We start from the raw sequence: 23,673 nt of genomic DNA, 5'->3' as shown, positions 1-23,673 counted from the left end.
GAAGAATTGAAACTTGAATGTAGAAAACCAGTGCAACTTTTAGTAGATAATAAATCTGCTATAAGTCTGTCCAAAAATCCAGTGTTTCATGGAAGAAGTAAGCACATTGAAACCAAGTTTCATTTCTTGAGAAATCAAGTTAACAAAGGAAGATTGAAGTTGGTATATTGCTCAACAGAAGATCAAGTTGCTGATGTTTTTACTAAAACTTTGAGGCAAAGTAGATTTGAAAAATTAAGAGATTTGCTTAGTGTTACATCCATAGAGAATTTAGATTAAGGGGGTGTGTGAGATTAATCAAATTCTCAACTGTAATAACTGTCTTTGACAGTTAGCTTTTGTCTGTTTCTTCTGCTACTTATATTGTTTCATTCATAATGAGAAACTACTCGCTTTCTCAAAGTTCTCTGCACTAGTCTATGTAATATTCTTTCTCTTCAGCATATATCGTTTAATCGTTTAACATAATATAATTTAATAAACTAATAGAAATGTTATAATTAAAATTTTTAAATTGTTATCAAGAACGATATTTTATTAGAATTAATAATTAAACAGGAAAAAATGAGAAAAAAAAAGAGAACTAAAATGAAAAATTGTTTTATACTCAATTTCTCTTAGTAAGCCAATAGGACGTATCCCCACTCTACACCCGTACAGGGTCCCTTCCCATGCCCTAGAAGTGTGGTTCTAGGGCATCTCAGTAAGATCCAAGGACTGCTGTGGTACCCGAAAACCCTATTTTCATATTCCAACAATTTAATTAAATTAAATTTAATAATGATAAAAATAATAAATTTATATTCCAAATTCTTAGCTTCCAATTCAGAAATGGTTGGTTATTCAGGGAAAAAGAAAGGCTCCATGATTTAGAGTTTTTGATATTTGAAAACTTGTCTTGCACCCTTTTCCCTCACACCTCACAGATCCATCTTTTCTTTCCAACGCACTCCACTTCAAATCAGTTCACATTTTCCTTTCACAGATTGCTTCCACTTTCTCTCTTATCTTCTTTTCCATTGCATTAGGTTCAAAGAAAAACCTTTAACAACATAGGCTCACTCACACCAACGCCAGCAATGAAGCACCCAAAACCCCAAACCCAAACAAACCCAACACCATCACCCTCGTCAAGATCTTCATCCTCATCTTCTTCACTCTCATCGCACCTTGCAATGGTGGAGCTCAAGCAGAGGATACTCACTTCCCTTTCCAAGCTCTCCGACCGCGACACGCACCAGATCGCGGTTGAGGACCTCGAGAAGACCATCGCTGCGCTGTCACCGGACGCCATTCCCATGATCCTCAACTGCCTCTACGACGCCGCCACCGACCCCAAGCCCGCCGTCAAGCGAGACGCGCTGCGCCTCCTTGCCGCCGTCTGCGCCGCCCACGCCGACGCCGCGGCGGCGCACCTCACCAAGATTATAGCGCATGTGGTGCGCCGACTCAAGGACGCCGATTCTGCCGTTCGCGATGCCTGTAGGGACACTGTCGGCGCACTGGCCGCGCAGTATCTGAAGGGCGACGGCGGCGGAGGGGGGGTCGGGACGGTGGTGGGGCTGTTCGTGAAGCCGCTGTTCGAGGCTATGGGGGAGCAGAACAAAGGGGTGCAGGCGGGCGCGGCAGTGTGCATGGCGAAGATGGTGGAGTGTGCTGGCGGCGGAGGGGAGGCGCCGGTGCCGGCGTTCCAGAAACTTTGTCCGAGGATCTGCAAGCTGCTAAACAGTCCCAATTTCATGGCTAAGGCGGCGATTTTGCCGGTGGTTGCCAGCTTGTCACAGGTGAGAGGACTGCATTGTTGTGGATTGGGTGAAGTGGGATCGAGGGTTGGTGTATTGATGTGAGTTATTTTGAAGAAAACTTAGATGTAGTATCATAGGTGCTATTGGTTTTGTTCTTGAATGAGATTTGGAGTTTTACTTCAGCAATTCAGGATGATAATTAATGGAATCTGTTATTGTTAAGGCTATTAAGGTAAAATTCTACTTCTGACTGGAGAACAACGCTTAAGTGCATCGAAGTTTTTGTCCATTATGAAGTGGAGCTTGAACTTGGAGGGTTATTTTGGTCATTATTTGGTAAAGTGGTTTTGTGCTTGCTTTATTTGGAGTGTGAATGGAGCTTTGGTGTAAAGCATTTCAGGTGCTTTGGTTATTTTGGGTTGCGGAGTTTTCTATAGTGCAAATATTAGATTCAGATCTATTGGTGTTTCTTTAGTTCAGTTCTCAAATCGGATTTGGAATTTCACCTCCATGACTTTTGTTATGAAGATCTGCATTAAATGTTCGCTTAGATTATTCAGGTATAGAGGAGTGGTTGAGTTATATGTAGGGAGTACCCTGCCAATGGAAATACTGGATATAGTACCATACATGCTATTACTATTTTTCTCAAACCAGATTTGAATTTCATCTTTATACAGGATGGCATTCAATAGAATCTTTTATTATATAGATTATTCAGGTGAAATTTTAATTCTTATCGGAGAACCACACCAACATCACTTCACTGCATCTAAATGTTGTCCATTATGAAATGGTTCTGAGGAGTTTGAACTTGAAGGGTTATTTTGGTCATTAGGTGATCCAATGGTTCTGCACTTTATTTCGGTATGAATGGAACTTTAATATACAGCATTTTGAGGTGCCTTGATCAATATGGGATGTAGAGTTTTCTTTAGATCAAAAGCTTTGATGTAGATCCATAGGTGTTATTTTTATTCTGTTCTCAAATCAAAATTATTGGAGTTTCTTCTCCATGATTCTCATAATAAAGGTTTGCATTTTTCATTGAAGGTCCTCATAGATGATTCAGGTAAGGATGAGTGGTTTAGTTTTAACTAGGGAGGGAGTACCTTGCCAAGAGCAGCGCTAGTGTTGCTTTGAGTTTGAACTGAAGGGTTATTTTGGTCATTAGGTATTGTGCTTGCTTTATTTAGGGTATGGACAGAGCTTTAGTGTAAAAGATTTGAGACGCTTTGGTTATTTTCAGATATAGGGTTTCCCTTATGGCAAAACTTAGATGCTGATGCTTTCCTTTTGGTTTTCTTCTCAAACGAGAATTGGAGTGTTACCTTAATGATATGGTGGAGTGCTTGAGTTATATCTATGGAGTACCTTGCCTAGGGGAGCACTGGTGTTGATTTCAGTTTGAACTTGAATGGTTATTTTGGTCATTAGGTGGTCCTGTGGTTTTGTCCTTTCTTTATTTGGGTATGCATGGAGCTTTAGTTTAAAACATTTAGATGCTTTAGTTATTTTGCGATAGAGTTATCTTTAGATTAAAACTTAGAAGTAAATCCTTTGGCATTTTTTGTTTCTATATTCAAATTGGAATTGGAATTTCACATCAATGATTTGTGTAATAAAAGTTTCATTAAAGGTCAGGACAGGATAGTTTTGTGCTTGCTTGGTTTGACATGACCAAACGAAATGTGCGATCCATATTCAAGTAAGTTACTTAGAGTAGATTTTACTTTTCACATCTGAATTGTGGATCTGAGGTTTCAAAGGCTAATCCAAACACAGACTGACTTGGATATGAAACTCTAGTTCTGATTAGAAAACAGTGTTAAAAGTACTTACAAAACTACGTTTAAATTTTGGCATTTTGTTATTAAGAGACTATGGTGGAGTCATTTTTATATAATCAGGAGGAGCATTGGTGTTGGTTTTAGTTCTCTTGCTGGATCCAAAACGTATCACTTTTTATCTGTCTGTCTGGCTCTGTTCCGTTCTATTTTAACTCTTAACATGCTAAACAAATGCTAGTGTTTGTTTATTGTAGTAGATTCATTAGGGTTATGAACCACTGAGATTTAGTTAGACCTGATTATATTGACAAAATCATTTATAGAATTCAATTTAACATGGCCATATGTGGTGATAATGATGTTTGAAAGTGGCTTTGGCAACTGCAGAGGCTAATCCCAATGAAGTTCGAGGGAAGTTGCAGTTCAATATTTGGCATAGGTCTATCAGATTTGGATGATAGAGGCTGCAAAGATCCATGTCTTTAATTTTGATTCTGTTGGTTTGCTTGTTTTTGTCCAACTTGGGGCCATTAATCGCCAACTTACCATTTTATGATGTATAGAATTGGTATGAAAATTCCTTAGAGGTAATTGGGTATTGATTGCAGGTTGGAGCGATTGCACCACAAAGCTTGGAACATTTGCTGCCTAGCATCCATGAATGTCTTTCTAGTACGGATTGGGCAACACGTAAAGCAGCAGCTGAGGCATTAAGTTCATTGGCATTGCATTCAAGCAGTTTGGTTGCTGATAAAGCAGCACCTACACTGGCAGTACTTGAGGCTTGCCGATTTGACAAGGTAGAATTTGCAGTGAGATTTCCTAATTATAACTTGTTGACATCCCAGGCTATTTTCATTTTGATTCTTGGTGTTATCACTTATTGCAATTCTTATATTATTTAAATATTGTGTTTCTAAGAAGGAATTAATTCAACAAGGAGTATGTTTCGTAAGTCCAATAACTTAGTTACTAACTTATTTAATTAACTTTTAAGTTAGTTTGATCTCTATAAAAGTGTTTAGTAAGATATTTCAAAACGGCTTATTTAGGAGCTTATATCTTACGAGCAAGCTACTTCAACTGGCTTCTTGCTTATTTAATTTTGTTCCATTACTATCCCTTATGTTTAAATACATTTCCTTATCATTCTTAATTTTTTTTCCTATTTTCAATTTTACAGTGACAAACATTTCTTCTCCACCGGTAATTACAATTTTACAAAGATAAAATTATTACATGATATTATGTGAAAATTACACACAATAAAAGTTATAAAAAAGATCCTCAGAGAAATAATAATTTAAATTGAGAAATAAAAAAATTAAGCTTTTGAGAATTAATAAAAAATAAATTTTGATCAATATTCATCACATTAACTAATTTAAATAAGGTGAGGTGACTTGTCCAAATACAAATAACATATATACAACTTTGAAAAATATAAACAGAAACACTGAAAAGATTAATAAGAATTTAATTATTTTCAATTTTACAGTGGCAAACATTTCTTCTCCACTGGTAATTACAATTTTACAAAGATAAAATCATTACATTATTATGTGAAAATTACACACAATGATGATAAAAAAGATATCAGAGATAATAATTTAAATTGAGAAATAAAAAATTAAACTTTTGAAAATTAATAAAAAATAAATTTTGATTAATATTCATCACATTAACTAGTTTAAATAAGGTGAGGTGACTTGTCCAAATATAAATAACATAGATAAATTTGAAAAAAGTAAGCAGAAACACTGAAAAGGTTAATAAGAATTTAATTATTTTTTAAAAAACAAATTATAATAGCATAATATATTTTTGTCTAGCAAACACAATTTTTTAATATAACAAAATTTAAGGTTTAGGGTTTAGAGTTTACGTAGTTATTCCTTTTATATTTACCAACTAGCTTATCATTTAATTCTACAAACATTTCCAATCCAATAAACTAGTTTATCAACTTGGAACTTTTAAGTTTAGAACTTTTCAGCTAGCAGCTAGTTTATTAGTTAGAGGCTAGCAACTAGTTTATTGGTTAGAAGCTATTTTATTAGTTACCAGCTACTTTATTATAGTCTAGTTTTACCAAACACACCCAAGGAGTGAGAATTATTTTTCTGGTCAGCAAGGAGTGAGGATGTTTATCGTAAAAACATTAAAGAAGGTAGCCACAAAATATTAGCCTTTTCCTGTTGACTTTGTTCTTGCATTCTAGTGTATCTCATTCAAAGAGCACTGAAGAAATTATGTGCCGACATAGAGTTGACAGTGCATTTAATTGTGACTGGTGTATCAGGTGTCTGACAATAGTACTACTTATGCTGTTCTCTTTATAGTCTGGGCCAAGGATCATTGGTCCGAGTATGCCAGATTTTAATTTGTTGAAACTCCATTACTGGAGAACTAATTCTTTGCTTTATTATCTACTTTTCCCCCCCTAAATTAATGTATTATTGTCCTCAGATAAAACCTGTAAGAGATAGCATCAACGAGGCATTGCAATTGTGGAAAAAGATCTCAGGGAAAGGAGATGGGTCTCCTGATGATTCAAAGCCCTCGTCTGGTAGGATGTTTGAGTTGTCTGTCATTGTCTGTTTCTTATCCTAGTTTATGTTGGTGATGATTGTTGTTTTTATGCTTTAGATGGTGGGAATGAATCAGCTATTTCGTCAGAGACAAGTGACCCAAAAAAAGTAAATCTTGATGAGAGGAAGACTGATTCATCAGTAAAAGATTCATCAACTAGTTCTTTGAATCCGGATTCAACTTCTAAGGCCAAAGCAGCTGGCATCTCTGAGAAGGCGGTTGTAATACTGAAAAAGAAAGCACCAGCCTTATCTGATAAAGAGCTAAATCCAGAATTTTTCCAAAAACTTGAAAGAAGGGGTTCAGATGATTTGCCAGTGGAAGTAGTTGTTCCTCGGAGAGGCCTCAATTCTTCTAACTCCAACAACGAGGAAGAGTCAGAGGCAAATGTTAAAGATTCAAAAGAAAGAACAAGTTCTGTTGGAAACATCCCTAACGATGATTTTCATGGATCCTTAAGTAATAAATATCGTATCTTTGAGAGAGGCAATGATGGAAATTCCAAACAAAGGAATTATGATGATTTTGGCCATGACAGATACTCCGAAAGAAGGATGAACTCAAAAGAACTGAGGACTAAGGCATATGATACTGATGATAGGACTGAAAATGATCAGAGGGAGGGTTCTGCCAATCTTGCAGGTTTTTCTAAAACTGATGGTCAGTCTGAAGTACCCTTCTCCAATAACAGAGGAAATTGGTTGGCCATCCAGAGGCAGTTGCTGCAACTGGAAAGGCAACAGGTTCATCTAATGAATATGCTTCAGGTATGGTCAGTGTAGCACAAAAAATAGTTCTGGTATTATGTTTATCACAAGTGATAGATGTTTAAACAATTTTGCAGGATTTCATGGGTGGTTCGCATGATAGTATGGTGACTCTAGAGAATAGAGTGCGTGGCCTTGAGAGAATTGTTGAAGACATGTCTCGAGATTTATCCATATCATCAGGTCGTAGAAACTTTACAGGGTTTGAAGGATCATCTAGCAGGCCACCTAATAAGTATAATGGTTTTAATGACTACTCCAATTCCAAGTATGGAAGAGGTGGTGATGGACGCATCCAATTTGGTGAAAGATTTTCCCAATCTGATGGAAATGCTCTGGGAATGAGGGGAAGAGGGCCATCTTGGAGATCTGACATGTCTGAAGGGTGGGATCTTCCTGGTTATGGTGCTTCTAGAAATAATAGCCAGGTTTCCTCAAGGAGGGCTTTTGGAGGTAGTTCTGCTGATGGAAGATCACCGAAATCTGTGCATGAGAGTGATCAGTCAGGAAACAGGAGAGCTTGGGATAAAGCAGCACTGCCCATCCGGCTTGGTGAGGGACCATCTGCCAGAAGTGTCTGGCAAGCTTCCAAGGATGAAGCTACCTTGGAAGCAATTCGAGTTGCTGGTGAGGACAATGGAGCATCTCGAGCAACGAGGGTAGCAATCCCTGAAATGACCGCAGAAGCTCTGGCTGATGACAATGTTGGGCAAGAGAGGGATGCCATCTGGACTTCTTGGACCAATGCAATGGATGCCCTTCAAGTAGGTGACACAGATTCAGCCTTTGCAGAAGTATTGTCCACTGGTGATGATATTTTGCTTGTAAAGCTAATGGACAGAACAGGTCCTGTAATTGACCAACTTTCAAGTGAAGTTGCATGTGAAATTGTGAATGCCATTGGGCAATTCTTGCTGGACCAGAACATGTATGACATCTGTTTGTCTTGGATTCAACAGGTATGACTTTTTCTTCTGTTTGAATTTCCGTTCTTCTTGTCTGAATATGTGTATTCTGTAGTCACATGAATCCTCTCATCAAAATAGCACCTTAAAATAATTAGGGATGATTTTGGTATTTCTTTATATTTTATCAGTGTCAACACTAGTATAGTATGAAACCATGAAATAGATCTTCATCTAGAAAAATTATTATACATTGTTAAAGGGTTTCATGACTCGTCTGTGTAATCCTGTCTCAAGATCTGGTTTTCAAATTGCTACAAGATCACAACTCCTGTGGATTATAAGTGAAAAATCTCATCTTTTAGGCGGTGTGGCCATTAATGTTTTCTTGCGTCAATGTTTTGTTGGAGGGCTTGCTTACATGTTTCTTCTTTATAATTTATCAGCTAGACAATTGACTTAGTGCAGTGACGGAGAACCCGCTACTTCATTAAATATCTGTTACTCAAACCATAATTTATGCCTCTTTAAGCAGTCACTGAGATATTAATTATTTTTTGGGCGAGTTTCGTGTCCTTGTCTGCATTAGCATGACTCAATAGTTGTGAGCAATGCCAGGGACTGTCAGGTGCACTCTTTTTTATTGGTAGATGGTCCAGATCTTAAGCGTTTCATGTTCAGCAAGGCTCTTCGAAAGGGAAATATCGGGTGTATTTGGCAATCAACATTGATTTAATTTAATGTGCTACTTAGACTTAACCTACCAAAACCCAAGGTTGGATAATATAACCCTTAGTCCCTTTCCATAACATGGTTTGTATAATTCCCTGTTACATGGAATCACATCTCTTTTCAAAATGTATATGACCGATCATTAATTCTGATTTAAAAAATTGTTGGTTATATGTGCATTCATTCGTTCGAATGATAATTCTGCACCAAATTGCAACAAAGAGCTTGTTTAGCAATTGATGTGTATACTTCATAATGTTGAATTCATCTCCTTTTGCTATCTTCTTTTGCCTGCTTTTACATCTCTTGTGATGCATAATATATTGAATTCATGACCATAATGTTCAGTTGCTGGAGATAGTATTGGAAAATGGAGCCGAAACCTTTGGCATCCCCATGGAAGTGAAGAAAGAGCTTTTACTGAATTTACATGAAGCTTCTACTGATACTACTGAGGCCTGGGAAGGGGTACATCCAGATCAGCTTTTATTGCAGTTGGCATCAGCCTGGGAAATTGATCTACAACAGCATGACAAATAGCTCAGAGAGAACAAATCATGCTCTGCGATTGAAATTGAATCGAATGGTATCAAGTGCAATTTGAATGCCACAGATTAATGTTCCCCTTTCCCCTGCATCTTGGTGAACTCAGGCTGATCCTATACCGGTCAGACCAATGTTTGACCGTTGAATATCACCATTATTATTTTTGTTGTATCAGCAGATATTGTCATTACAAGTGGCAGTGTCTGGTTGTCAGAAATGGTCCTGCTAAAGACATTGTGTAAATTGAGACGAATGGACAAATCTTCCATGTAATTATGATATGTAATCTTTCTTCATTTCCGGGTTCCATTTGCACCATTTTCTCTGTTTCTTCTTAAAATGAATATATATATATATATATATATATATATATATATATATATATATATAATTATATATATATATAAAGATACACACACATATATGTATAATCACAAGCAAACTACTGATTTTTTTTTCTTATTTGGAGAAGATAGAGAAACCCATATTTGGAAAACATAAAACAATTCACGATTGACAGGGATTGGGATTTTGGAAGTTAAGGAAAAAAATTAAAATATAATTCATATTGATGATAAAGGATCGACATTTTATTTTCCTTTTTTTCCTTACAGTTTCTTCATTAATCAAGAAATTTAGATTAAATATAATTATTTCTTAAATCAATTATATTTGCTGGTCACCCGAGACAATTGTGTTTTTTACCAAAAGGAATTTGTTGTGTAGTTTTCGTAAATGATGGATTAAAGAGAAATTGACATATGATCGTGTGTGAATGATTAGAACCTGACAAATTTCATAAATAAAGAATAGAAAAGAGATGAGTTTCTTCGAAACTAAAAATCAATAAAAACTGAGTTTGTATATTTCTTTACATTTTTAAATAAAAAAGTGTTTATTTAAATTCTTCCACTTGTTCTTTCCGAACCAAAATATAAAATTAAGTGATCTTTTGGATTGTATGTATTCTTATTTCGACATTTATGTTTAGATGTGTCCTTGTAATTTATGATCTATGGAATGTTCAAATTTAAATTTATCTTTTATGCTTTTGTTATAAAATCACGCACATTACTATTTTCTCCTATGATTTCTTCTAACCTACGTCTCTATGATGCAACCCTCTTCTCTGTGTACTTCCATGACAGTCAACACCTTTTGCTTGTCTTTCGCCACATTTATTGTGTCCCTGAAGGTCAATTTTGTCATTCTCTCTGCTTTTTCGTTTCCACTGGGTTGATCCATAGACATTATGTTTTGGATGGTGTTTATTTAGAAGATGTTTCTTGTTTATGGGTTAAGTGTTCACTTAAAAGAGTCTTTTTATTTCTTTAGTTTCCTTTTTTGTTGTTCACTCCAATCAATTGGATGTATTCATTAAAGATATTCCAATCCTCGAGTCATTTTAGTATTTGATTGGTTTGACAATTAATGTTATAATCAGTAAAAGTTTCAACAATCATACATTTAACCTGTATTTATAGATTTCGTCACGAACTTTTGATTAGAGTTGACCTAATCATGACCTAGTCTCTGTTAAATCCTATTACTGATTTGTTTAACTTAGTTGAATTATTAACTCATCATAATCGGCACCAATCAGTTTTCGACCAGTTTAAACAATCAGTTTGAGGTGTTTGATCGATATGTACTTATCGGTACATATACAATATAAAAATCTATTTGAAATTATATTTTTACGATATTTTAATGTGTTATATTTTACCGAGAATAAATATAGTTAGGATAAGTTTGTGTCTCTCAACCTAGTGCGAGATTATAATGGATTCTCCTATTAGATCATGTTAGTTATGGAATGCACTTGCATAATGACAATGTCAATATTTCAAATTGCTTAATTTAAAATATTTCAATGTTGCATGATTAAAAAAATGACTCAAAATCAATCTCATCTCCAAATTCTTTTTAAATAAACAAAAAAAATTTAACTGTTCTATATGACCTTCCGGTCATCACAAATGTGATGGTCACCATCCCTTGAATTATTAGCTAATCTTAATCGGCATCAATCAGTTTTCTAATAGTTTGGACAATCGGTTTAAGGCAAATTAGTCAATATGTACCGACCGATACGTATACATCAAAAGTCTATTTGAAATTACATTTTTGTGTTATTTTAATGTGCTATATTTATTGAGATAAATATGGTTAGGATAAGTCTGTCTCTCACCTAGTGAGATTTATATGGATCCTCCTATTAGAATGTGTTGACTATGATGTACATGTAGAGAATGCATCCGCTTAAGGACAATGTCATATTTCGAATTGTTTAATTTAGAAAATTTCAATATTGCATGATTAAAAATGACTCAAAATCAATCTCATATCCATATTTTGAAATAAAACAAAAAATTTAACTGTACCATATAATGTTGTAACATCCCATTTTGTTATGCACGAGTCAATAATTTTTTTTCTCTAAAAAGATAACTTAAAAGAACATTCATATAAAATCTTAGACTGAGAATTAAATAATAGTTCATGAAAATCCAATAAAAACTTTTATTACAAACTTGTAACTTCTAATTCATCTTCCAAAACAATAAACCGAATTAATTGAAAATGTTCAAAAGTAAAACAAAGAGTTCTTTCCTAGTTTCTCCCCAAATTCCTTGCCGCTCTAATAATCAACTGGAGTATCTGTATTAACGTCTGCTCCGTATAGCAGCGAGTTTATACGACCATCGCATTCACACACAAATATAAGGGTAAGCTATCATATTCAACGTCTAATAAACATCAACACATCAAGTGTTAGTCAACAAAGTAATATTGTTAACATGCACATTTAATCAGTATACTACAACCAAATAAATCCAAGAAGACACACGTTGTCCCTTTGTACTCTACCATATGAAACATGTTCAACAAAACAGGACACCTGTTCACCAAAACAGGACACCTGTTCACCAAAACAGGATAGTTCGAGTCATCCTCCACCACAACTTCAGATCTATCTCCCCTGCTCTTCAAGACTTATGAGTTAAAACAATCCGCTTCTTTCACAACGACACTATACTCAGCTCGACTGGAAACCTACGAGCGAGACATCCTACCCTTTCTACCCCCTCGAAAGAGGAAAGAGTAGCACTCGAACCTTGTCTTTTCTACCGCCTCTTATAAACAAAGATACCTACCTTTTTACCCTCATAAGAGAAAATGTACTATCTCAGTTTTTAGGTCGATACGGTAAGAGTACATATTTCAAATATTTCAATACTTGTGCTCGTATAATATTATCACACATTTTTAATCACCCTAACATGCATTTGTGCTAAACCTCTAATATTTCATCATAATCAAGATTATATCAAAAGAATAAGCCGTACTCGCGGTACTGAATTAAAAACCGATACCAAGCAACTCGGTACTATGGAAAATTCATGCACGTATACATACACCAGCCATCAAAATTATCGATTTAGCCCCATTTTTTCATTCTCTCTCATATACAAACAGCCTTTCAAACTTTAAGACACCTAACCCACACTTTATTTGACCACTAATACAAAGGATTAAAAAAAATGTAAAGAACTCTTACGTTAACATACTCTGCACCACCTGATAAAATATCTTTCATCTTTTATTCTAATATAATATCATTTATGCATTCACCTAATATTATTCATATAATAACCTAATATAATATTCATATACTGACCTATATCACGTGAATCCTAACTAACTTATATAACGTGTGATATAATAAAATTAAGCTAATATTATATAGCTTCAATCATAAACGTCAAATCATAAATTAATATAATAAATCGTCATTCACAAATTAACTTAATATAATATTATCTGTAACTCCATCCAGTGTAAAATCATTTCAAAAACTAACTTTCACATTCCTTCATCACTGGTAGCACCCAAAATAACTCAAACCTAATAAAAAGAATACTATTGTACTCAAAACATAAATATTAATCTCTAAAATTCTACTTTGCAGACTCCCTTATGAATTCAACACCTATAAACATTAGATTTCCAGATTTACTTTGAACCCCACTTTATGCACTCAACCCCTCAACTAAGATGGAAAAGTCCGCCTATACGGATATCCGCATATAAAATCCGGATGGATAGTCACTATATGCGAATATTTAGCGAGTATTTTAATACCCGCTTCTAAATGGGTCGGATGCAAGTATTATACTATCCAATTCACGAATACTTGTTATTCGAAAAAAAATTTAATTAATATTTTTTAAAATTAAATGTTTTATTATTCTTAAAAAAGGGAAATTTTAATAACAATGACTTAGATTCCTTTCAATTACATTTTTTTTAAAAGAAAAAGGGGTTACATTACTTTTGACCTAACCCTAATAGAGATATCAAACATATATATGGAATCCCATTAGAAAATTCTCTCTTAAGGGAGGACTCTTTTCTTCTTTCTTTTGGTTCAGCTCGCGCAGGGAGTAGGCTCCATTCCCTCTTCCTCTCGCTCTCTTGGTTCTGATTAGGGTTTTATTCCGATTTGGGATTTAAAATTAGAGTTTTATTTGTTCTCTGATTTTGAGGGTTTCTTTTGTACGTTTTGATTTGCGTTTTGAGAGTTCGTTTCTTGATTTCTTCCCTGTTGATTGGTAACCGATTTGGGGTTATGATTCGAATGAGTGTTTTAAGTTTTTTTGGATTTTAGTTCATTGATGCATATTGGATTGTTTAAGACCTTGATGGTTATCGCGGTTTGGAGATTTCTGTGATTGCGTTCGTTTTTGGAATTTGGGTTTAGGGTTCCTGTTTGCGTTCTCTTGGAAATTGTTTATTTCTCTGTTTCATACATTGATAGGTATTTGTGGGTTAATCCTGTGACTAACTTGAGACTTCAGTTACGGGATGTTTCTTCCTCATATCTTTTTTTTTCAAAAGTTGTTCAGTATTTTTTTTCTTTTAACTTGTTTAAAAATTACATGATGTCTTTTTAATATGTAGCAAATATATTAAATTGTTCTCTTTAACTTGTAATTTAATTTAAACCTTATTTAAAAATTCACAAAATATATTTTTTAAATATTTGTGGATTGAAAACGGGTATCCAACGGGTATCCGCGGGTTGAAAATTTGTTTTTTTATGCGGATATCCAGCGGGTAGCGAGTCGGGTTGCGGGTAGGCACCATCCGTGCCCGACCCGACCTGTTGCCATCCCTACCCTCAACGATGCAAGATACAAACTCCATGCAAGATTTCCTCTCTCCATTTCTTTCTTCCTTCATCAACCATAATGAAAACTTCTACTTCCTTTCTCTGTTTCTTCTTTCTTCTCTTCCTCATATAATTCAAAGCTAAACTCTTATCACAATACTTATTCAAACCTAATAATTTATTTCTCTTTCATCCAATATCCACTCTTCCTCTCATCTACTATCTACACCTAGCCTTCCTCTTATCCAATATCTATCCTTCCAGCTTGACCTTCCCACACACACCATTGCATTTTCCCTACATAACACATACGTTTAAATTTCACGTAGACTCCCTTCCCATGCAATTCTCACTAACCCACTCCTTCTTTCTCAATTCACATTATTCAAGAGACCCATTCTCTCTCAAAACCCATCAACCACTCCTCCTCACCTTCTTCCACTCATGTTTCATTCACGTAAGACTACTTCCCCATGTACCCAAAGTCCAAACACCATCACTTTCCTTCATCTTTTCTCGAACAATTATTCACTCACGTCATCACAGCTCCCAACACTCAAATCACCTATACCTCTTTCGTCAACCCTTCATGCTTATAACAGCTCACCCACTTTCCCTTTCTATAGTTCCTCTACGAAAACAACTCTTAATTTATCACTCTACCCCTCCTTGAATAGCGATAGTGATCTCATGGTCTTAAGATTAACACAACCAAAATAGAACATTAAAAGAACTTCACATATCATCCCCGGTTCATAGAGGAGACAATCACCAAACAAAGAAGCATTCACATGCTTCCTTACAGCCCCCAACAACGCAAAGACACATGCATTATTATCATATAATAATCAAAACATAATAGAACACAATATCTTGATCCAGAACAACACGACAGTAAGCTATGGTGCTCCACTTACACAAAAAAAAGAATACATGGGTTCACGAAACCATTCATCACAGTGTACATCGAATCTTGATTAAACAACAAGTAGTATTGACATAAATCTTACAAAGAGTCACAACAAGAATATCAATCATCAAACAAAAAATAATGGTAACCTTCCCTTACCTTTTTAAATCAATGGGTAGCTTGACGTTTTTCGTGCTTCTACAATATAATATAAATATGCACCTAACCGTGTTTGAACACAAAACCACTGACTCTCCACATGGAGCTTTTACCAATTGGGCTATACAACACTTGGTGAAAACAAGCCTTCTAATAAACAAAACATTTAGCAAGATCAACATCATTCTCTTATTGCATTTGAATTTCTCGGATCTTACAACTGTCAAGTTAGTCACAGGTCAGATGGTCAACCATCCCTTGAACCATCCAATGATAAGCTAGCGGGAACGATTGGTCTTAAAGCAGATTGGTCGATCACGATCCAACACAATTAACCATAATAATGATCCACTTAGAGATAAAGTGTGTTTACCCATGATTGGATCATGATTAGGAAGATGTTAATCAAAAGCCTACTAAAAAACTTATAAATACAAGTTTGAGATAAGGAGGTAGGTGGCAGGCATTTATTGCGCTATTAATATTTGAACTGCTGATGTTAAGTTGACTTTGGCATTAGAATGCCTTCTGCAGGTACCCTTCCAACGACTTGGACAAGTGGCAGCACTAGAACTTGGACTTAGGACAACTTTTGGACCCCAGATAACTTACCAGACTTTGGACTGTCAACCTTAATCCTACACCTCGAAACATTTTGACACCTACCATGGGGCTGAGTATTCAACAACCAAACCCTATGGTGACCACCAAGAATATGACTATCAACGTCGCGATAGAGGAGTCGAAGAACCAACCGAACCAGTTGGAGATGATCAGGAACATGGAGATGAAGAAGAGCTAATGACCGTCAAGGCTAGGAATGTAGCCATACACCAAGAACAAAGTGTTCAACAATCGGTGCCTCGTGCACCAACCCAACCCCAATACTAGCTTGCCCCGACAAGACTTCGAGAAGACCCATGCATGATCGTCCACAAGGGCAACACGAAGGCTACCAAGGAAAACCTATCAGTGTAGACAGTCAACACAGCTAGGCTATTACCTTTCACACCAATCATCATGGAGACTCTTATGTCCTTGGTCCCTCCAACCTTCAAGAAGCCTGATGGATCAATTGATTCTAGCGAGCATCTCAGGATGTTCGTGAATCATATCACTTTCTACACCACAAGAGACCCGGTGTGGCGTAGAGCTGTTTCCATCTCTCTTAAAAGATAAGCTATGACGTGGTTCAAATTTCTACCACCCAATTCTATAGATAACTTTGCGACCATCTGCTCTTTATTCGACACTCAGTTCGCCACAAGCTGGTCGCATCACCTGATGATTCTTGCCCTGGTGAATCTTAAGAAAGAGAAAGAAGAGTTCCTCCACGCCTTAGGAAAGAGAAAGAAGACAACATGACTAATTAGAACTCTCAACCATGGGATGGCCCTACACCACGTGATAACGACCTTAAGGTCAAGGTTGTTGGTTGACAGCCTGTGTGTGAGGCCAACAAATATCGTGGATGAGTTCAGAGAAAGGGCCACACAGTACATGCAGGTGGAGGACATGCGAGACTTTCGCAAGTAGATGCATTATAAGGCTGTTAAGATGTCGACAAGTGTACCGAATCGTATCAAGTAATAATAAGTGGTAAGACCAAGTATCGTTTCCAAAGAGACTCACGACACTAGACAATTATGTAATTACTTAACTAATTAAGACTTTTGAAGAACAATTTGGAATTTTGTATGCAAAACAAGAAAGTAAATATGAATGCACTTTTGACCAATTGAAAGAAAACACAAAGGTGAATGGATGATTTTGAATATGGGATGAATATGTTGTTGGGGTTTAGATTTCACCTAGTTTACTCTCATGCATATATGAATTCGTCTTCTTCATTCAATTGTTAACATCACTCTCTAAATTACTTAAAACCCGATCTCTCGGCGAAGAAAGCCTATCCTTAATTACTAGACCACAATCCCTTGCATCCCTAATAATTAATTCTGCATTATGATTAGGAGCTCAAGATGACCAAAACTCATATCCCCATCCTTGAGTAATACTGCTTTTGGGAGCAATTCCCCAGAACATGAATTGTAAGATACCTCCCAGTACTCATGAAAATCATACATCATGCCATGAATGAGTTAAACATAACAAGCATTGAGCAAAGAAGAATTACCCTAACAATTAATGAAATAAGCATATATAATTAAGATCAATTCAAATACATGAGAGTTAACAAGGTTACATCATCCCCCAACAACAAATAATGTTCAGTTCCCCATCGTCATGGAGAAACTAGATGAACAATGGAATGAAAAAGATAGAAAAACCCTAAAAACTGAAGAGGAAAGCTTCTGCATCAACTTCTGCCTCTAGAGAATTGAAGAAAATATGAATTTGTGTTAATTCTGTCAAGAGATACCCTCTCTAGGTCGAGCTAATCCTTAAATAGAGCTGAATTGGGCCATGGGCCAACATTGCCACCGCTCAACGCCCCTACTTAGGGTGCTCAGGCGTGCTTGCGAGAGGATTGGCGCTCAACGTCCAATGGAGGGAGCTTAGGCGTGAAACGTTACAGGAAAGATGGCGCTCAGCGCCCCAAAAGGGGCGCTCAGGCGTGACTGCGAGGTTCTAGCGCTGAGGGTCATGAAAAGGGCGCCCAAGCGTGAGTGCGACCTTCTGTAGCCTTCTCTTCTGGTGCTCTTTATGTCCTTTATGAGTTCCAACTTCTTGACAACTTAACTCCTCTTCCAGTTCATCCCAATTTACTACAAAACCAAGGGGATTTAGTGATAAAATCTTCAAGTGTAACCTCAACTCTCTTATTTCCCAAAATAAACCAAAATCAAGAGAACAAACAAGTTTCTAAGTCAAAAAGGGTTCATTTGATATCAAAATTTACTCTCAAATAACGGTGAAATCAACCGTTATCAAAGGCTTCAACTAGCGAGAAGAAGGAGGGGGAAAAATCGAACAATGGCAAATGGAGTGAGTCTCAGTCCAAGGAGTTGCCTAGAGTACCACGTTTCGACAAGTATATCTCCTTCAACGCGACTAGAGCCAAGATACTCGAAGAGTCTCTAAGCGCTGATCTAATTCCTCCTCAAAGGAGAAGGGCTACAACCCCAAATACCGACAATAATAAACATTGTTTCTACAATAAGAATATGAGGCATACCAAGGAGGACTGTGTCAACCTTCCTGATATGATTGAGGAGCTGATCCGAGCGGGTCACCTAAAACAATGCATCAAGATTGAGCAAGAGGGCAGGAGCTATCCTCACAAGAGTAAGAGCTGTAGAAGGAGCATAGACTGCCAGCTGGATGGCCACATCAATAGAATCTAGGAAGGGTTCGCAGGAGGCAGATCCTCATTGTCAACATGCAAACACCATATCCCAATGTTGAAGGTTGTCCACCTTGTGGACAGGAATCCAAAGTCCATGCCTCCCATCACCTTCACTAACAAAGACTTCAATGCTCCTGATATCGATCAGGATGACCCTATGGTTATAATAGTTGAGATAACTTGTTATAGGGTGAGTAAGGTGTTGATCGACTAAGGAACTCAGCCAATATCCTTTACTAGAAAACCTTCCTCAAGATAGACCTCTTGAAAGACCTCCTTGTTACATATAATTTTGCAGGAGAAAGAGTGGATAATTGCGACTATGTGGACTTGAGGACAAGGTTGGGGACCGACTGAGACAACAAGGTGATGCAAATGAGGTATCTCTTGGTTGAGGCTAACACATTCTACAATGTACTGATTAGGCGGTCATGCCTGAATTTGTTTGGTGAAATAGTTTACACGTCTCACCTGGCTTTGAAGCTCTCATCCAATAGGGGAACAATTTGCACGGTACACATAGATCAGGAAACCATGTGGTAATGTTATGCGGTAGGACTTAAGGTGACGCCATACGTGCCCCCACATAAGGTCAAAAGATCAGAAGTGGCCACGATTGAGTTAGACCCCAGAACCAATACAAAGGATTTAATGAAGCCGTAAGGAAAAATCAAACAATTGGATTTGGGAAAACAAGAAGGAAAATCAACAAACATAGGCAGTGGCCTAAAACTAGATCATGAACAAACTATGGTGCTAGTGGACGAAGACAAATGGATGATCGATATTATTACCTGAATATGAAGAATAATCAGTCTGAAAAATATAATACTACTGGAAATGTGAAAATGATAGAGGAGGGTCACCCCTATTTATAGTCTCGAAGGCCTCACCTACCAATCATTCTTAGTCATTAGATTAAGCCAAATCCAGTGGCTCGAAGCGTCTGATTTTAATTCCGATAGGCACGAGATTTGGAATGTCATTTATTTCCTTTGAATGATCATAATTTCAAATGCTTCAAAAAAAATTCAACCAATATTAAAATGCTCGTTAAACGGGCGATTAAAGGATCCTAACCGTGCGACCCTCTCGGAGGTAGTTATCTTTTCAATGAATAAAACAACACCTACTATGCACGAATATTGAGTGCTATTTGTTGGGACAAGACAAGCTTGTCTACAGGAACCTTGGACGATAAGACAAGCTCGTTTATAAGAGTCATGGTTTTGAAGTTTAACTAAACAATATGCTAAAGTTTATCTAAACGAAGAAGTTCCATGGAAGAATAGGAAAACTCATAGGATAGAAAATCTTAAGTTAGAAAGAACATTAAAGCTAGATAGAAACCCTTAAGTTAGAAAGAACCGTAAGTTAGAAAGAACATTAAAAGCCAGACATAAAACCTTAAGTTAGAAAGAACAGGTAACCACACGATAAAAAATCTCATAGAATAAAAGAATAGGAAACAAACTCTAAATGACAAAATAGAAAACCCTAAAATTGGAAAGAACAGGCATCCACATGACATACCTTAAAACACTAAGAAGAAAAGAAATAAACGACCTCTAAAAGAAATCTAGCACACCAAAAATCAGAAGAAAAGTCAAACTAGACCATCAAAAATCTTTTACCAATAATAAAACCTTTTGAGAACACCAAAATAAACATTAAATAGGACGTACTTGTTGTACAAACTTCTGTTTTATCTTGTGCAGGACATTTGCTACAAATAGGGATAGCAACAAAATTTGCACCGGCGGATACCCGCAGGTAAAATCCGTTACGGAATTTAATATCCATGGGTAAAAGGTACCCGTGCATAGGGGTAATTTAATACCCACTTGTTAACGGCTTGGGTTCGGGTTTCACTTGTTAGCGAGTGAGTCCCCCAGGGAAGTGAAGACGAGGACAAAGAAAAGGAAGGCGAGGCCGAAGAACGCTGCAGTGACGACATCCAACACTAACGAGGGCCACCCACGCGTTTTGAGGCAAGGAGGTTCACATGACTCATCATAAACCGTATTGGATGGCATCAAAATGGCTTTGGGGTCTGGCATTTTGGAGCTGGGCGCGTTGATGAATGCAAGTGGAAATGAATGAACGTTTGTTAGATGAGAGTGAAGAAGGCTTTACTGGAAGGAGGACGCGACAGAGGGCAGCTACTGCCAATGGAGGAGGTGAAGTTAAGACCCTAGGGTTTGTGAGTTTTAATTTTGAATAAGAAAGCAGAATAAAGTATTGGGCCAGAATTTAGGCTAAAGTAAGTTGGAAAATAGGTATCCAACGGGTATCCACGGGTTAGAAAAAATCCACAGATTTTTTTGATGTGAGTATCTGACGGGTAGAGGGACGGGTACGGGTACGATTTTTTACTTATGGGTCGGGTTGCAGGTAGGCACTATATGTGCCCGACCCGACCCTTTGCCATCCCTAGCTACAAATGATCAGTTTACCTCTTCTTGTAAGTATCAAAATGAACGTTGAAGATAAAAGAAGAACTTATCAACTTATCAAAAGTCGTGCGAAATGAGAAGTCAAATATGCTTTTGATAAAAGCTCTGAAAAGCACGTCTACTCTAACCAAAGACTCCATCCTATTACAGAAAGCACACTAATAGCCAAAAAAGAACAAATCTCAAAGACAAGCTTCGTCAAACGATCATATTGTCAAATCTCAAGAAAAGCTTCGCCATAACGGTTATATCATCAAGGTGTATAAATAGAAGATAAGAAGAAGAAGAAAGTGATGATGAGGGAAATGAGATGAGTACAAAGATATATCATCATCATTTGAGCAAGGAAGACTCTTGGAGCTACTAAAAACAAAATTCCTCTAACCAAGCAAATCATAGAAAAGAAGAGCTCAAGAAAAGAAAGATACTCTTAAGCTTCATCATAATATCCACTTGAAGGAAGAAGAGAGTAATTGAGTGAAACACCTAGAAATTCTCTCAAGCCTCATTGTTATATATACTTACCTTGTGAGCGAAGAAAAGAGAGAAAAAGAAAAGAGAAAAAGAAAAGTCAAGCAGTATTCTTGAGTATTATAGTATTATTTGCTTACTTTTGTAAGATTAGAGAAATTTAGGTGGTTACTATGGTTGTTATGGAGGAGACACCAGGTTCGTTGATGGTGGTGCGTTGGTTGCACTGTTGGTGGTTCGCGTTTTGTGTCGGCATTTGGGTTTGTGCAATTTGGGTTTGTGCGATTTGGCTGAAGTTGAAGGTAATTTGGCTTCTTCTTATGGTGGCGCAAGGGCTTTTATGGTGGTCTGAAGGTTTTCACAGTGCTGGTTCGCAAAGGGAGGTTGATCATGGCTGGTGATGGCTGATGAGGTTAATGGAGGATGAGATGCTCTATGGGTGATGAGGAATGAAGTTTCTATGGTTTTTTTGGAAACATTTTCAAAATAGGATTCTACTTCCATATCTTTCTATTTTTTTTCTTTTACTTTACTAAATTCCATGTCATAATTTAATTATTTTCATGTAATAAAATGATCCACCTCAGCATATTTACTATGCACCACGTCATCACATTTTAACGCCATTTTTTACCACTTAACGGAAAAGGCTTAATTGTTACGATTTTACAAAATTTAAGACTCAATTGAGACTGTTTTCAACAAAAGGACCCACTTGAGATTTCTCAACAAATACGAGGACCATCCGAGGGTTTAAACCTAAGAAAAAATGTGAATTTGGAAGGAGACAGTTTCAATATCGAGGACATGTTATATATAGCCAAGGAGTGGAAATGGACCAGGAGAAGGTTACTATTGTGCAAGAGTGGCCTATACCAAGGACAATTAAAGCTCTAAGGGGATTTCTAGGCCTTATAGCGTATTATAGACGGTTCATAACGGATTATGGCAAAATAGCAAGGCCATTAAGAAACCTAGTGAAAAAGGGTCAGTTTGAATGGAATCAACAAAGCACAAAAGTGATGCAAGCTCTTAAGAAGGCTATTACCAATGCACTAGTGGTGACCCTGCCAGATTTCTCCTAAACGTTCCATGTGTATTGTGATGTGTCAAGGAAGGGGATTAGGGCTCTACTGTCACAAAACAATAGGCCTATTCCTATTTCAACAAAACCTTATTTGATTGCTCTCTTTCGAAGTCTATTTTGAGAGGAGTTGATGGCTTTAGTTCTAGCCATTCTACACTAGAGGCTCTATCTACTTAGGTAGAAATTTATGGTTCACACAGTCCCAAGGAGTTTGAAGTACTTCTTGGAACAAAGGATCACCACCCAAAACTAGCAAAATTGGTTGGCTAAATTGTTGGGGTGTGTATTTGAGATAGTATACAAAAATGAGGATTCTAATAAGGTGGCAGATGCACTGTCATAAAAATTTAAAGACAAGGTTGAAGGGGAGATGGAAATGAGGGTGATTGCAAGGTCCTTCTGGCAGGATTTTCAGACATTCTTGGGGGAAGTGGAAGGGATCCAACCTCACAAAAGATCAATGAGGATTTGGAAGAATATGCAGACTCACACCCTTTGTTTACCCTGGAACATGATCGCCTCCACTACAAAGGGCGATTAATCCTATCTGCCAATTCATCCTAAATCCCGAAGTTGATAGCTAAATACCATATAACGCCAACAGGGAGACATTCTTGGGTGTTTTGCACGTATAGAAAAGTTGTCCAATCCTTGTATTGGATAAAGATGAAGAAAACCGTGATGGGTTTTGTGGCAACATATATGGTGTGTCAGCAACATAAATATCTAGCCTCCTTCCTTACAACCCTTATCTATTTCGCAGGTATGGGATGAGATTAGCCTAGAATCTATTGTAAGCCTACCTAAATCTAATGGATATGATGCAATTTTGGTAGTGGTGGATAGGATCAGCAAGTATGGCACTTTATCCCCATTAAACACCCTTACTCAACTAAGGCCATTATTGATATTTTTGTAAAGGAAGTAGTAAAGCTCCCTAAAATTCCCTCATTTATAGTAAGTGATAGGGATCCTACTTTCCTAATCTTGTTTTGGAAGGAGTTATTCAGACTACAAGGCACACAAT

The 23,673-nt window shown here is 36.9% G+C and overlaps 1 protein-coding gene across 1 annotated transcript; it reads left to right on the top strand.

Moving 5' to 3' along the window:
• The first annotated feature begins 840 nt into the window (after positions 1–840).
• Positions 841–9,395, top strand: LOC148198238 (TORTIFOLIA1-like protein 1). The gene is made up of 6 exons (XM_088116788.1): positions 841–1,784; positions 4,144–4,335; positions 6,005–6,104; positions 6,185–6,894; positions 6,972–7,853; positions 8,880–9,395. The coding sequence occupies exons 1-6, from the start codon at positions 1,080–1,082 to the stop codon at positions 9,069–9,071; spliced, it is 2,781 nt and encodes a 926-aa protein (XP_087972914.1). The 5' UTR covers positions 841–1,079; the 3' UTR covers positions 9,072–9,395.
• Positions 9,396–23,673: the final 14,278 nt, after the last annotated feature.

This window comes from Vigna umbellata, chromosome 5 (genome assembly GCF_029865625.1).
Source record: "Vigna umbellata cultivar VRB3 chromosome 5, Vumbellata_1.0, whole genome shotgun sequence".
Lineage (NCBI taxonomy): Eukaryota > Viridiplantae > Streptophyta > Magnoliopsida > Fabales > Fabaceae > Vigna > Vigna umbellata.
The sequence above is the reverse complement of the archived record's forward strand: the minus strand, read 5'-3'. Positions and strand labels throughout refer to the sequence as shown.